At 41.4% G+C, this 17,377-nt stretch overlaps 1 protein-coding gene across 2 annotated transcripts in view; it reads left to right on the forward strand.

Moving 5' to 3' along the window:
* The window catches only part of TMEM26 (transmembrane protein 26), a 38,838-nt gene extending 28,634 nt beyond the window's left edge, over positions 1-10,204 (forward strand). For both annotated transcript variants that reach the window (XM_079794248.1, XM_079794247.1), the window contains exons 5-6: positions 2,921-2,997; positions 5,804-10,204. In XM_079794248.1, coding sequence (XP_079650374.1) covers positions 2,921-2,997; positions 5,804-6,228 — 502 coding nt within the window. In that variant the 3' untranslated portion in view covers positions 6,229-10,204. The remainder of the gene's footprint in view (positions 1-2,920; positions 2,998-5,803) is intronic.
* The last annotated feature ends 7,173 nt before the right edge of the window (positions 10,205-17,377 follow it).

A 17,377-nucleotide genomic window follows, 5' to 3' on the forward strand; every position in this document is an offset into this window, starting at 1 on the left:
TACAATAGCTATTATTATTACCTTCATATCAAAGATGGATATACTACAGCATATCGGTGTTAAGTTAGTTCTTCATATCCATGTAGCTAGTTAATGATCAGTCTGAGATTGGAGGCCCAGATCTCTCTGGTGAGGGTGGATGGAGCTAGTATTTGAACTTGAGCAACCTAGTACCAGAGCTAATGCTTTCCCATCACTTTCTGCTGCTTAAAGGAAAATTGTACATGAGTTTTTGGTAGAATTATTGAAGTTTTGGATTAGAAGAAACTTCAAAAGTGACCACCTATTTTACATCTATTATAAAATCTTTTCCCAAAATTTCTCAATAAGTTTTGTCCAGCCTTTCTTTGAAATTTTTGCTAACAGAGAATATACTACCCCAGGGGCAGGTTATTCTATTTTAAGTTTATATCATTAGAAAGAATTTTTCTCTATTGTGATGAAATTTGGATTCTTATAGGTGCAACTGAAGACCTTTTAACCTGAATTGGCTCTCTGAAGTCACAAGAAATAAGTTTAATTTCTTTCCCACATGATAGCCCTTTAAATGTATAAAATAAAGTTTTAAAAGAATCTTCTCTAGTTTTCAGTTTCTTGAACTACTCCACATATAGCATGGCTCTGAGTTATCTACCATACTGTCTCTCTCCTTTGAACCAAAAAGTTTTTAATTGTTCCTCCTAAAACAAAGTAAAACACATAATATTTCAGATATGTTCTGAACATTGTAGACTAGGAGTAAAACTTTCCATTTCCTTTATGGAAATAGTATAGTATAATGGTTACAAGGGTGGATGCTGAAATCAGCTATTTAGTTTTGATTTTTGCACCCAACACTTATAATCACATGACTTCAAATAAGTTACTTCAACTCTGTATGCCTCAGTTTCCCCACTGGTCAAGTAAGAAAAATAGTGAATGTACTTTGTAGAGTTGGTATTAGGATGAAGTGTGATCATAGAGTTAAACACTTATAAAACTGCCTGAACATAGTTCAGACACTATAAGCAAAATTGTTTAAAAATGCAGGTACTTGTTGAAGGTCTACTATAGATAGACATTGACATTGCAAAGAAGGGAAAGTAATTGACTGTGTTCCTTAGGCATTTCCACTTAAAATGCTAGTCTTTATTCTTTTTGTAAAGCAACTTATGATTGCATTTGATTTTGGAAAATCATAAATCATGTAGCACTGTACACTCATAATTAGATAATAGTAAAGAAAAATATTTGAGTGTTTTTATGACTGTTTCTGTGAAATGTTACCTCTTTTATCCTATTCTAGATTATCCAGTCAAGATCTTTTGGGATCCTGACTGTGTCTCCTGGAGTTTTAGCTTCCCATCCAACCTCCATGTCATATGTGCATATGGGAAGCCTTCCATCAATGTCGGCAACCAAGTCATTGATGAAATACGTAGTAGAACAAGATCAAAGGCAGAGCCTGCAGCAACCCATTAGAGAGCTCCCTTTGGAGAGTCATTTTACGCAGTTAGGACTCCACCTAACTATATTCATACCCAAAATATTTCTTAATCTTGTTAATAGGAACACTATGAGAGGCTTTTCATAAGCTTTGGTAAAATCCCAATGTCAATGATTAATTTATATATCATTACCTGCCTGGTAATCCTACTTCTATTTAAAAGAAGGAGAGAGAAAATAATCATAGTGGAGTGCTAATTATTCTCAGGTTACTTGTGCTGATTCCTAGTAAAGCTCTCAGAAATCTTTTAAATAGTCACATATAATCTAACTAGGGATTAATAGTAAGTGTGCCTTTTGTAGTTTAAGATATCCTTCTGCTTCATTTTGAAAGTTAGGACTTCAAATTTTTTTTTTTGTCACCAACCTTGTCTCCACCATTAACTGCCAAGACAGATAATGATGGCTTAGAATTCTCATTTACAAACTCTCTCTGAGTTTTGAGATCTAATTTTTGAGCCACTCAATACTTGAAGCATTTAAAGGTATTCCTTACAATCACTTCATGCAGTTTGGTTTCAATTACTCTTCTCTGATACTTTTCTCTCTTTCTCCAATCTGAAAACCCCATCTTGACAGGGAAGTTGGCAACAAGATCTGTTATTACACCACTAACCTGAAATTAATAACTTCATTTGAATTTTTGCTAAAATAGTGACTTTGATACTTTGAAATATGTTTTGTATTTTTGTAACCTCTATTCTTTATGACTTTAGTCTTCCACACTATTCTTCTAGATCTAGGACATTTGTTTATTTGCCAAGTGTGGGTCCTTCTTTGTACATTCAAAAGTTTCTTCCATAGATATTTGGTGAGTGTCTATTATTGGCCAGGCACTGTTCTAGGCACTGGGGATACAGAGGTAAATAAAACAGTAATGTTCTTTGATTTACATTCTAAAATCTGGTGTAAGTCTTTGATAATTGGATTTATCTCCCCACTTGTTTTCCAACTGAGGATAGCTTTCTTTTAATGCTGAGCTTTTAATTGTTGGGCATCATCTAGCACTTCTGAGATGTATTTTAAAATTTAAATCTTGGGATCTTAGAACAATTTTCATTTTTTCTCCTTGAAATTTTTTTCAAATCAGCACTCTGATTTTCCAGGTCAACATCTAACATTTTCCCCAGCTTTTCTCTCCTTTAATATTGGCATGATTTTGCAAAACTAAAGACAGCAATATGGCTTTGCCATAATTCACACAGATGTTGGCACATGAGGTGGTTAAGGCCAACCTCTCTGATTCTGTGTTTTCCCCCCTTTTTTACATTATTCCATTGTAATTATGCATGGATTTTTCATGGATTTATTATATCAGCAATATATAATAAGATTTATTAGGGTATACTAAAATATGAGAAGAAAGAGAAAAGAGTTCTCTTTTCTGCATGTGATCATATTTTAATTGCTAATTTAAAGTTTGTCTGCATTCTAGGAATAACCCGAGCCTAGTCTATGGCATCCTTTGTATTTGGACCTGGAGCATGCTGCAGTTTCCACTTGACCTGGCAGGTAAGTGTCTTGATGTTTTCTCAATGAAACAGAAAATTACAAACTCTTGATCATAAATTATAATAAAGCTAAGGTGGCATTTAAGAGAATTATCATTTTTATCTTTTGATATCTCAGTGTTAGTTCCAGTTCAGTTTAGATGAAAAGTAGATTAAAACTTAGGAAAGCCATTTGCAGATTCACTCTGATACACGGTGAGTCTGAGAAAGTTGAGAGGATAAGAGCACAGCTTCACATTCACTTCATACAGTGGTCACATCATTTAACATTTGTAAAGCCTCGTGTAACTTAGTTAACACATCTGTGTGTCAGTTTTTTATCCATGAAATGGAAATGATAATCATAGTAGCTAGGGTTGAGAATTTTCTTCCTTTTGACAGCAGAGTAGTATTCCATTGTGTAACTGCACCACAGATTTTTTATCCATGTGTCTACTGGTGGATACTTGGACTGCTTCAAAATCTTGGCTATTGTAAATAATGCTGCTGATTTATTTTTTATGGCACCCTCATAAGTAATATTAGGGCAAGTATATTGCAATAGTTAAGATTTGGAAGTTCCCAGGTGCACATTAGTAGATGAGTAGGAAAAAAAAAAATCCTGTGGTACATTTACACAATGGAATACTACTCAGCCATAAAAAAGAAGGAAATCTTACCTTTTGCGACAGCATGGATAGACATGCAGAGCAGTGTGCTAAGTGAAATAAGCCAGTCAGGGAAAAGACAAGTACCATATGATTTCATTTAAATGTGGAATCTAATGAACAAAATAAACTAACAAACACAATAGACTTAGAGAGACAAAGACTAGACTGGCAACTGTCAGAGAGGAGAGACTGGGGGAATGGGTGAAAAGATGAAGGGACTGAGCAAAGAAAAAAAGAATACATTGACACAGAAAATAGTGATTATCAGAGGGAAAAGGGGGTGGGAGAGGTAGAAGAAAGTAAAGGGGGAATAAATAGTGATGGAAGTAGAGTTGACTGGGTGGTGAACACACAATACAATACACAGATGATGGATTAAAGAATTGTACACCTGAAACCTATATACTTTTATTAACTGATGTAACGCCAATAAATTCAATAAAATAAAAATAAAAAAATAAAATTTTCTGCATCTTTTTTTGGCTCACTTTGATAGGCCTAGACATTTCAGAGGTCATTTTAAACCTTAGCATCTACTTTTCTGAAACAAAATTGTCACTAGGTTAGATGGAAAGAGTGGCTGTAGCTTTTTGGAAATACCAAAAACCTAATTACCAGTTAATAATTACAAACAAACAAACATATGCCAATAACACACACACACACACACACACAAGAGAGAGAGAGATTTGTCATAATGTGCCCTGCCAGGTGTCCTATACCCATTGATCGGCTGGTGTCTTTGGACAGAATATTTGGCACCATCACTCTACTTATGGAACAATAATACTCTTAGGAAGTCTGCTGGGAGCCTTTTCCTGACTCTAACTTCTTTGGAAATACTATTATTGATCTTTTGTTGTTGTTGTTTATTGTCTTTCAATCTGCTGGTCTTCACCCTCCCATATCTTGTGGTTTATAGTCTTGCTAAGAAAATTTTTATTTAAGAAAGAAATTGTGTAAACTTTCAGGGGGTGATAATGTTATGCAGCTGTTTGAAAAACAAAGACCAAATGTTACTTCTAACTAAATTACTATTGTATTTTCCAGGGAACAACATTATATTCATATGAAAGCAGCTTCATAATATTTGCAGGCTTTAGCAGACAGGCATTCTTTGTTTGAAAGCTCCAAATGGAAGGCTTCATTATTATTAAAAGATTATTTTCTGCCCTTGACCCTAAATTAAATTCACATTTTAGAAATTAAAACAAAAAGGTTCATTTGTTGATTAGACCTCATTTTGTTCAACTGGAAAATCAGTAATTATATCCAGTTTTTCTTGTAAACTGTGAAACAAAACCATAAGGAAATTAGACAAAATAAAGTAACAATGGCCATTTTTTAGTTTTTTTCACCACCATTAGGAAAAAATGTTGAACATGAGTTAAGTTTGAATTTGAAGATAAGTGCGTGAATTTTCACAACACAATGTACACAGAGGATGACGTGAGTCAACCCACAAATAGGTAGATCTCAAGGAGAAGAGCCCGAAGGTTCTGGGTCATGTTTACTCTCTTGCATCTCCAGATGTGGCAGTCAGGGAAGTCCCTCAGTATCCCAAGGAGAAGATAATGTGAGAAAGGAGAAAGGAGCCAGGGGCATTAGTCTAATGGAAACAAACAAGAATCAGTGAAATGGGGACTTTCTCCTCACAGATGTCATTGTTATCCCATTTTTCCAAGGAGAAAAATGAGGCTCAGGCAGATGAACGTGCCCAGCGTCTTCCTGCCAAAAACTGAGGCAGCCAAGGAGAGGCAGCCAGGCCCCCTGACAGGGCCCAGGGCACCCGCTGTGCAGCCTCCCCGCACTGCAGACCCAGGGACCAAGGTGGTGGTTTCCTCTGTTCTTGGGTCTCTCTATCCTGGTTAACTGTGCTTTTCCCAGGGTGAGGACTAGAAGGGGATCCGAATTGTTTACATAGGCATAAGCTAGAGGACTGGCTTTCTTTGGTGTGTTTAATTGGAAACAACACATATCATTGACTATACAATGCCCGCGGATGTTTCACCTGTTCCGACTGAATGAAATTCCGGAGTCACTCTCAGCCTTGAACTAGCAGGGCGCCCAATGCTGAAGACTTGTTCCCATTTCATTCTTGTCTTACTTTTTGACATTTCAGAGAGATACATTAATCGGTGTGTCTTGTGTTTTCAGTACAGCATGTCGTGTGCCCCTTGTCTGTGAGGGCGAGGGGGTTCCCCAGCCTGTTCTTTTGCCAATACAGTGCCGACCTGTGGAACATTGGAATCAGCGTCTTCATACAAGACGGCCCCTTCCTCATCGTGCGTCTCGTACTGATGGCCTATTTCAAAGTTTTCAACCAGATGCTGGTGTTCTTTGCGGTTAAGAACTTCCTCGTGGTGATGTTACACCTCTACCGCTTGGTTGTCCTGGCACTGGGCGCCCGCGCCTCTCTGCGAAGGCGGCCAGAGGTCCTGAAAGGAGAGCGGGGCGGCCCAGCCGAACCCGGGGAGAGTGGGGTCTCCCCCGGGGCCTGGGAGGGCGATTCTCAGGAGGGCGTGGCTGTGCCTTTGCGGGCCTCGCCAGGCACCTCGGAGGACTCTCCCCCCACCCCGTAGTTAGTGATGGACAGCGGCATGCCCCTAAAATACTTGACTTCCCAGTTCTTCTTACGAACAGAATCCGCCCCCCCCCCTCTTTTTTCTAAACCTTACATGTAATACTTTTCCAAAGAACAACAAAAGGGTCCCGAACCTGTCAAAATGGTATAAATGGGGCCCCTTTACAACGGAGCCGGAGCTGCCACGCCAGGGGAACTCCTTGCAGGTCGTATACCTCACCCTTTGGGATGTTCAAACAGGCAAACCGCCTCTGGACGAGCCTAAAGCAACCACGTGTCCCAAAGAAGTGTTTGCAAGGATAATAAGAAAGGAGATATTTTGACTACTGGGCTGATGGCTACCTGACCAAAAATTAAAAACATTTTTAGAATCAGCGGCACTGTGTCATCTGCACCAATAGAAAGGCCTCTCTTCTATTGATGTAATTGTTCCCTTTTCCTTTCTCATAAATACCCTTTGCCGTTGTCTCCTCATCAGAGCATGATGAGGGCTTCGGCCTACATCAATGCATTCTGACGAGCTATGTTTATTGATCTCAAATAAATGTTGGTTGCCTTTCACTTTGAAAGGCTTTTACTTTTAGGTAATCAAGCCAAAGCTGAGAAGTTCTCTTTTTTAAACTGAATGGAAAGAACTTTGATTAGTGGCTATGGTTACAATTCGTGTGATGGTATCAGATGTTAGAGTTGTTCAACAACTAAGTGATGTGTTTGTCTTGAACTGTTTGACAAGCTATGGCCAGGGTTACAATGACATGCCCTCGAGAGACTTCGTGCAGACAAATTGTCTGGGGCTGTTACCTGAAAACAGAGGAGCTTTCAACTTTGGCTCCCCTGTCAGACTGTCTCATCTGATCTTTTCTGCAATGTCCCTCTGACATTAAAAAAAGAAAAAAACTACATTCAGTGAATGCAGAACAAATAAAGGGAAATGTGCCTTTAACATTACCTCACTGGGGGCTAGAAACAGTGAAAATCTCTGCCCAGCTTCTCTGCACAGACCTTCCCAGGAAAATCATTTTTCTGGACTGATGTGGTATTCTGTCATGGCGCATATGCTCGTACAGAAATTTTATTGCTTCTGGCTTGGGCACTGCAAAATTCACAGCAAGCCATTTCAGTTCCAGATCCACCGGTTGCGAGGCAGGAAATACTGGTAATGCCACGAAGTCACAATTTCCACTCGGAACGTGATTGGCGGTATTTGTCAGTATTTTCTTAACTGCACTTCACCCTTTTCTGTATAGCCAAGTCAAATCATGTGGGCTGATGCGAGGAAGCACTGAAGCAGTGCAGAACGGGGCTATGGGCCCTTTAAGGGTTACCCTAGTTTCTGGTGTCTGCCTGCGGTCTGAACCGCCACTACTGGAGATGGCCTTTGGTCCCAGGGAGGATGTTGGGGACTGGGCTTACATCAGCCCTACACACTGCCAGCAGCCCTTGATTAGTGACGGGGTCAGAAGACGTATGGCACAGCATTGTGGAAATCGGGAAATTCACCATTCTTCCCTGCGTTAAGAGTTCATTTCCCCAATACTGACATAGTCACACTTTTCCTTTATACACTGCTATTCAAATCAGATGGAGGCGATTCAGAACCTTTTAAAACAATTTTTGCTTTTAAGGATACAGTGGGAAATTTACCTGGCTGTATCCCAGTAATTATATGAGGCAAACAGTGCCCAAACCGTCCTTTTGGGGTTCAAAGCACAGTTCCTCCTGTCACTATGCTCAGGAACTCAAAGAGACCCTGCTAAAGATATAAGGCAGGGTTATGTCCCTAAATTGGGTGGGACTTACAATTAATTGGGACAATTTGATCTATAAATCCGTGTGGCATGACATCTGTTCAAAACATTTGATAAAAAGTTCCATAGGCATTTTCTGTTTTTATACAGAGAAATTAATAATTTCCAATTATTGGCTTCTTCAGTGCCTGATATCATGTTTCTATTTCTTTCTTTTCTCCCATGTGTTTCTAATTTTAACAATATGATTGTAAAATTACACATGAAACTAATGGGATCCATTTATAGTTTTCCATAATAATTTTATGAAAGATCAGGAAATCATATCTATCTAAAGGAAGAAACTTGACAACTTTTAAGGGCTTGTTATTTAAAATGCTTCGCAATTGAAAGCAAAATAATAGCTGCTATTTATAAAACCGCCTTCGCAGAATCTGTTTTTATGTTGACTGTTTTTATGGTGAATGTTTTCCTCCACAACATGTATGTGCTACTTATTACTGCAGATTTGCTCATGGCATACTTTTCATGTTTTAATTTTTTCTTCCAGCAAAACAAACATTGGGGCTCTAAAAATAGATAGTATAAAGTAATACGGGCTGTTGCAAGGATATTTTTAAATGCTTTCAAATCTGAGACTTGGCTTGGCTTTGTGAATGAGTTTCTAGCGTTGAAGTAAAGTCTTTTGTAATTAGCTCTCCTCCGAAGGCCTGGAAATGTAAAGTCCGGACTCTAGCTTCATTTGGAGTCCCAAGAAGGCAAAGAGCACCCAGGACCATCTCAGCACTCAATGGTGAGAAAACAGAAACAGGTCCCAGCAACGTTTTCCAGGAAAATCCGCCAAAGGCACCCTTTGTTCCCCTAACTGCCAGCACTCCCGCTCTTTTGAACTTAGTGTTTTTATTGCAGAAAGAACATCTCTTTCATTTAGCTTATTTAAAAATAAAACCTAAGTCCAGGTTTTATCTCTAGGCCCCCTCATGAAAAATTAAAAATATATTGTTACCGTACTTCTTTATTGTAGATTGGCAAACATGGTAATGTTTGACAACATCCAATTGTTTGCTATGCAGGGGCTAGAACAGCAGTTATGTCCCATATGTTGACATCCTGGGACTTGTTTCCTTTTAATTTGCAATAAGATAAGTGCCTCAGATCATCTGTTTCCTGTGATGCAGGCCATACCTCCGTACCACCCCCTACAGACACACGCCAATCCCCCTACCACTGAAGAAATTGACTTATTTGTTATTGTTGTTGTATTTTAATTGCTTGATTAAAGTTCAATCAAATGCTCTCCCTCAGAACATAGTTCACTTGTGAGAAAACACAGTACGCATGTTTTAAGGATGCTGTGTAAAAACTCACCTCGCAACCACCTTGTTGGTGTTGTTTCCCCTCCCTAGATGGGTCTCAGAGGCCCTGACTTGGCATTGCAAGATGAGTAATCTGTTTTTGTCTCTGATGATTTTGTTAATTTTTATTGAAGCTGGTACAGATAACATATGAAAATAAAAACTTGCATTGTCAATAACATTCTTTTTAATCTTCCAAAATGAAGATTAAATACAAATGTGTCAACCGGCTTTGTTGAAATTCATAGCAACGCCTTAGAATTTGTAGACCAGAAAGACGTGGCTAAGAAAAATTAGGATTCTCTATTATAATATTGATTATTAACTCAATAGCAACTTTTCAAAGCCGTGGGAAGACATGAGTTGTAGGTGCACGTGCTTTGGGATTTCCATCCAGGTTTCAGAGTTCAACACTGACTTTTATTATCTTTGGCATTTAATCTCAATGACTCTTAATCAACTCTCCTGTTAAAAGAAACAATTGCAAGAGGCCAAGTCTCTGTCCACGTTCACTCTATTGCCAGGAAAGTGAGATACTGAAATATTACAGAGCCTCAGAGAAGTAAGTGAAAAACCAAACAATCTTGACTTATAAGAGGAGATTGTTACACTTTTTCTAATTTCAGACTTGGCTTTTTTACTTAAAGGACATTCTGATCCACTGTCAGAAACATCTGATTTGGGGTTAAACTAGGCAGCTGGAGGATGTTTATAGCTCCCAGGCTTCAAATAACATTCCATATGATGGGAGTTATTCTAAACAATGTTTCAATAATCAAACGCTATAACCTTATATCTTATGGGTGTTCAGCCTCTGAATATTTTATATGAATATTTTCTCTTAATTACTCATATTTATACTATTTTGCTATGAATGACATTTGTATTTTATTATATATACATTAAATAGTTTGTTTACAACTTTATCTCAATGTTCATTTTTTGTTTGAATGACTTGTCTTTGTTCTCTACTGTAATTCATTTCATTTAGATTGTAAGCTCTGGTTTAAAAAAAACACACAATCTATTTAGAGTATGACTAAAGTGGCATTTCAAACTAGTGAGGAAAGACTGACCAATTTTATAAATGATGTTGGGAAATTTTGCAAACCATCTGGAAAAAATAAAGTTAGATTTTTATCTCACGCAATATATAGAAATAAATTCCAGATGGATTAAAGAATCTAAATGTAAAACTGAAAACTATAAAATATTAGAAGAAAACATGGAATGTGTCTTTAGCATTGCAGAATGGGAAATATCTCTCAAAGAAAGATGTGAATCTCAGAAGCTCTGAAAGCAAAGACTGACAGCTTTTTCTATGTAAAGCTGTAAAATTTCTGAATAGCCAAAGGTATCATGAATACATCACTATTTTTTTCCTTTTGGTGCACTCATACAAGAGAAATGAGAGGTACAGAAATTAGAAAGGATGAGCCAATTTTATCATTTCTTTGTTGAAGATTGAGTCTTGAATAACAAAGAAAAGCACATAAAAACCAAAGGAACTATCTATTCTATATAATAAAAGGCTAATATGCAAATAAACCGGTCACTATGATGCTAATATGCAGAACAACCAGTCACTATGATGCGCACTGACCACCAGGGGCAGACGCTCAATGCAGAAGCTGCCCCCTGGTGGTCAGTGTGCTCCCACAGGGGAGCACTGCTCAGCCACAAGCTGGGCTCATGACTGGTGAGCACAACGGCCGTGGCGGGAGCCTCTCCTGCCTCACAGCAGCACTAAGGATGTCCCACTGCTGGGATGTCCCACTGTTGTTTAAGCAGAGAGCGGGACTAAGCTGTCGGTCAGACATCCCTTTAGGGCTCCCAGACTGCGAGAGGGTACAGGCCAGGTTAAGGGGATGCCCCTCCCCAACCCCTGTGTACACGAATTTTATGCATGGGCCTCTAGTATATATATAAAACCCTAATATGCAAATAGACTGAACAGTGGAACAACTGAACAACCAGTCACTATGACGTGCACTGACCAACAGGCGGCAAAGCATTGAACATGGCGGACGTAGGCCATGGCAGGATGGTGGAGCAGGTGAGAGGGGGCACCAGACCAAGGCGGGGCGCCAGTCACTCATCGGTGTGAGCCTCTAGTGGTTACTGAAAATTCTTTGCCCTTGTGCACCACAGTTCCGCCTGCCACTTGCACCAGCTGCCAGTGTCCAGCGTCGGCCCTGATCGCTTGGCGCCGTCAGTGGGTGCGAGCGGTGGCTGCCGGCCCTGATTGCCCCTAAGGGCTTCTCCACGTCCTCCTGCTCCTGAGGGGCGATCAGGGCAGCAGCTGCCACTCGCACCTGCTGCTGGCACTGGCCCCAATCGCTCTACGCCATAAGCAGGTGCAAGTGGGGCCAGTGCCGTCAGTGCATGGGAGCAGCGGCTGGGGCAGGGCTGCTGGCAAATAGGGGACCGGGGGGGGAGAGGACAGCAGGAGGGACTGGGCGGGGACATGGAGAATGGGCCAAGACCCGCCCCTGTGCCCACTGCAGCCTTGCAACCCATAGTTCCTTTCAAAGTGCACGAATTCGTGCACTGGGCCTTAGTTAAAAATAATCTAAAATCCTGAAAATATCAATGGCTTTTCTCTATATAAACAAACCACACAGAATATGTATTTGAAGAAGAGATTTCCATACAAAATGAACTAGAACTGAAAAATACACAGAAATAAACTTAATAAATGTATAAGATCCATGTAAAGAAAACTTTAAAATTATTTTGAGGACCATCAGTGAATAATTTAACAAATGGAAAGATATATTCTTTTGGGGAGTGCTAAGAAGATGCTATTTTAAAATGTATTAATTTCTCCTAAATTGATGTATAATTTTAAAACAATCTTTATAGTGATATCAATAAAATTTCAATTTAGCTGATTCTAAACATTTTATGATAAAACTACAGGCCCAATGCATGAAATTCATGCAAGAGTAGGCCTTCCTTCCCCCTGCTGCCGGCACCAGCTTCCCTCTGGCACCCAGGACCCGGGCTTTCCTCATAGCCCCTTCGTCCGGAAGGATGTCCAGTCAAATTAGCATATTACGCTTTTATTATTATAGACTAGAGGCCCAGTGCACAAAATTTGTGCATGGTGGGGGGGCGGGGGGGATGTCCCTCAGCCCAGCCTGTACCCTCTCCAATCTGGGACCTCTTGAGGGATGTCCGACCGCCTGTTTAGGCCTGATCCCACCAGGAGCTGGAGGAGGTGGAGACCTGGTCCCCCCCAACTGCCCTCACCTGCCAGCCTGATAGATGCCTAACTGTTCCCCAGCTGGCCCGATTGCCCCTAACTGCCCTCCCCTGCCATTCTGGTCACCCCTAACTGCCCTCCCCTGCCAGTCTGGTTGCCCCTAAATGTCTTCCCCTGCAGGCCTGGTTGCCCCCAACTGCCCTCCTCTCCTGGCCCAGTCACCCCTAACTGCCCTCCCCTGCTGGCCCGGTCACCCCCAACTTCCCTCCTCTACCGGCCTGGTCCCCCCTAACTGCCCTCCCCTGCAGACCTGGTCCCCCCCAACTGCCCTCCCCTACAAGACTGGTCCCCCCGCAACTACCCTCCCCTGTAGACCTGGTCCCCCCAACTGCCCTCCCCTGCATGCCTGGCCCCCCCCAATGGCCCTCCCCTGCAGGCCTGCCCCACCAACTGCCCTCCCCTGCTGGCCTGGTCCCCCCTAATTGCCCTCCCTGCTTGCCTGATTGCCCATATCTGCCCTCCCCTGCAGGCCTGGTCCCCCTCCCCCCCCGCAACTGCTCTCCCCTGCAGACCTGGTCCCCCCAACTGCCCTCCCCTGCAGGCCTGGTCCCACCCCCAACTGGCCTCCCCTGCATGCCTGCCCCCCCCCAACGGCCCAACCCTGCAGGCCTGCCCCACCAACTGCCCTCCCCTGCTGGCCTGGTCCCCCGTAACTGCCCTCCCTGCTTGCCTGATTGCCCACATCTGCCCTCCCCTGCAGGCCTGGTCCTCCCCCGCAACTGCCCTCCCCTGCAGACCTGGTCCCCCCAACTCCCCTCCCCTGCAGGTCTGCCCCCCCCCCCAACTGCCCTCCCTGCTTGCCTGATTGCCTACAACTGCCCTCCCTTGCTGGCCTGGACTCCCCCAACTGCCCTCCTCTACTGGCCTGGTCACCCCTAACTGCCCACAACTGCCCTCCCCTGCAGGCCATTTTGTGGCGGCCATCTCATTTCCACACAGGGGCAGCCATCTTTGACCACATGGGGCGGCCATCTTGTGTCTGGGAGTGATGGTCAATTTGCATATTACCCTTTTATTAGATAGGATAAGCATGAAGAATACCTGGAAAATACTAAAAGGAGAAAAAATGAGAGAGAGCTTTCATTATATTTAAATACTAGAGGCCCGGTGCACGATATTCATGCATGGGGGTGGGGGGGTGTCCCTCAGCCCAGCCTGCACCCTCTCCAATCTGGGATCGGGTCTAAACGGGCAGTTGGACATCCCTCTCACAATCCAGGACTGCTGGCTCCCAACTGCTCGCCTGCCTGCCTTTGTGATTGCCCCTAACCACTTCTGCCTGCCAGTCTGATCACCCCCTAACCACTCCCATGCCAGCCTGATTGATGCCTAACTGCTCCCCTGCCAGCCTGTTTGCCAACAACTTCCCTCCTCTGCCGGCTTGGTCACCCCTAACTGCCCTCCCCTGCAGGGTTGATCACCTCCAACTGCCCTCCCTTGCAGGCCTGGTCCTTCCCAACTGCCCTCCCCTGCTGGCCATCTTGTGGTGGCCATCTTGTGTCCACATGGAGGCAGGATCTTTGACCACATGGGGCAGCCATCTTGTGTGTTGGAGTGATGGTCAATCTGCATATTACTCTTTTATTAGATAGGATAGAGGCCATGGTGCACGGGTGGGGGCCAGCTGGTTTGCCCTGAAGGGTGTCCTGGATCAGGGTGGGGGTTCACTTGGGGCATGGGGCAGCCTGGGCGAGGGGCCTGTGGTGGTTTGCAGGCCAGCCACACCCCCTGGCAACCCAAGCGGAGGCCCTGATATTTGGAATTTATTTACCTTCTACAATTGAAACTTTGTAGCCTGGAGTGGAGCCAAGCCTCCTGCTCGCTCCATGGCCGGCAGCCATTTCTCCTGGGACTTATGTATCTTCTATAATTGAAACTTTGTAGCCTTAAGCGGAGGCCTGGGCAGGCCAGGGTGTGCAGAAAGCTTGGCTTCCTCCATTCCAGGGGGCAACCCTAGCCACCGCTCTTTCCAACTCCGTGGCTGCCGCCATTTCTGTTTGGATTTGTTTACCTTCTATAATTGAAACTTTGTAGCCTTTAGTGGAGGGCAAGGGCAGGCAGAAAGCTTGGCTTCCTCCATTGCCTGGGAAACCCAAGCCTCCTTCCTGCTCTCTGTGGCTGTAGCCATCTTGGTTGGGTTTATTTGCATACTCGCTCTGATTGGCTGGTGGGTGTGGCTGGTGGGCATGGCTTGTGGGTGTAGTGGAGTGATGGTTAATTTGCATATTACTCTTTTATTAGGTAGGATATATTTTTTTAAATATATTTTATTGATTTTTTTACAGAGACGAAGGGAGAGGGATAGAGAGTTAGAAACATCGATGAGAGAGAAACATCGATCAGCTGCCTCCTGCACACCCTCCACTGGGGACTTGCCCGCAACCAAGGTACATGCCCTTGACCAGAATCGAACCTGGGACCCTTCAGTCCGCAGGCCGATGCTCTATCCACTGAGCCAAACCGGTTTCGGCATAGGTAGGATATTATAGAGCTACAATAACCAAGAGAATTTGATTCTGTCAGGCAGAAAAATGGAACAGAATAAGGTCAAGAAATAGACTAAATTACATAAGGATTTTGCTATGTGATAAATCATGAGGGTGTGCTAGAGTATTCTAGTTGGTTTAAGGTTTTTAGAATATCAAAGTGGACCCTTACCTCAATCCTTTTATCCAAAACACTTTCAGATGGATCAAAGAATTTAACATTAAGATGAAAAAATAAAAACCATAGAAAACTTTGTTTTTATATTTACAATATAGAGAATGTTTTCAAAGAAAAACATAAAACTATAAAGCTTTAGACAATTCATAAATTTCAAGTTGCAAAGTTGAACTTTTAACATCATAAAAACACCATAAGTGAATTCACAGGTTGAACTGAGTATTTTTGCAACAAATGTAACAAAGCATTGATTTTCTTGATGAGCGAATGGGTTCTTACAAATTAGAAAAAAAACAACACATTGAAATAATGAGCCAAATATATAAGTATATGGTTCACTGAAAAAGAAATAGTTAAGGAAATGCAAATCAAATCACAATGAAATACCACTTCTGAAATGCAAACTAAACCACAGATACCATTTTTGAATCATCAGTTTGGCAAAGATTCAAAATATTTTAGAATGTTGTATTAAAGGGGATTGGGGGAAGCAGGCATTTTTATTCACTGCTAGTGAAGATGCAAATTGTTACAACTTCTTTGGTAGACAATTTGGCAATATCAGTCAGAATTAAAAATTCATTTATCATCTGAGCCAGCAACTCAACTTCTAAGAATATATTCTACAGATAAATGTATGCAAAAATGTGTCTATAAGGCTGTTCAAAGCAGTATAGTATCCACCAATAGTAATTTCTATAGTAGCACCAATAGGGTCATTATTGAGTTGTGGGACATTTATACAACATATTACCATGTAGCTTTCAAAAGGAATAAAATAGATCCATAAGTGCTGATGAGGAACAACTACAGATATTGTAAACGTAAGAGTACAAACCATGAGGTTAGAATGTCACTCTTTTTATAAATAATCCATAGCTTTAAGTGTATGAAATAACGCTCATGTGTCCAATGATCCTGGACATTCTCACCTTTTCTCTCTCTCTCTCTCTCTCTCTTTTTTTTTTTACCTTTATACTTTTTATAGTTTGCAGGTTTTAAGTATGTGATCCTTTAATAATTTTGAAAACAATTATGAATAAAAGGAAACCTCACCAACTTACAGAGCCTACTGCCATGTACAGGGTATTCTGATAGCATTTTGTAAATAAAGCCAAAACACATCACTTTCACCAAAGCAAAAGACTACTTTTATAACTAAGGATGATTTTTAGGAGCTTTAGATAAATCAAAAGTTTAACCCATGCCAAATACTACTTATCTTGGGAAGCAACAAGCCCAGGGAAGTGAAATAATGACTAGACCTTTAAGACCACAGGAAAATCAAACTGACCAAAACACTTCATTGGATATTGATGAGTACCATGTGATACTTTGTGACAACTGCTCTGACACTTTCACCCTCTCAGGCATTTATGGTGCCACTAAAACAAACTATAGAAGAATTTCACATTGAATTTCATAGTCAAGCTGATTTCCCCGGGAGAGATAAGAAATGAAGGAACCCTGAAAGAGAAAACTTCTGAAAGAATATGTGCATCTGTTTCCAAGTTTGTAGCCATAGCCCATCTAACTTGTGTGTATGTAAGCTTTTTAGATTTTTGTTAAATATTTACTAAATTTACAATTGATTGTGGTAAGTGATCAAATGGATCATATGCAGATCTGATCAAATTATTGAAGAAAACAAAAATTCCTAAACCAACCATATGTCAGATATCATATAGTCTTTCTATCCAAACTAAGAATTTGGGCAAGGAAAATTGGATCTACATGACAAAATATGTTTTCTCTGTGGATGCTGTTGTTCAGCTTCTGCCAAGTGCATAGCAGGAGAATTCAGATGGCTCTGGTTCTGGGGTATTGGGGGTTGTTTCTACCTTCTGGCAAAGAATGTTCTTCCCTATTATTCAAAGGTTCCCATATGACCTGAGTGACAGCTAACAGCTGGGTCAAAAGCTATAATTATATTATCAGCTCTCTTGTTTCAACAAACTCCTATAAGTATTGGTTTTTTATTGGGATCTAACTTCAACCTTTCCTGGACTCCATGCCTGAATTTGCAGCCCCAGTCTTGGATGTTCTTTAAGTATCATACACTCTATATATAGAATACATATCTTTTAAAAATATATCCATATTTTTATTGAT

The sequence above is a fragment of the Cnephaeus nilssonii genome (genome assembly GCF_951640355.1).
Source record: "Cnephaeus nilssonii genome assembly, chromosome: 16".
In the NCBI taxonomy this organism is placed as follows: Eukaryota; Metazoa; Chordata; class Mammalia; order Chiroptera; family Vespertilionidae; genus Cnephaeus; species Cnephaeus nilssonii.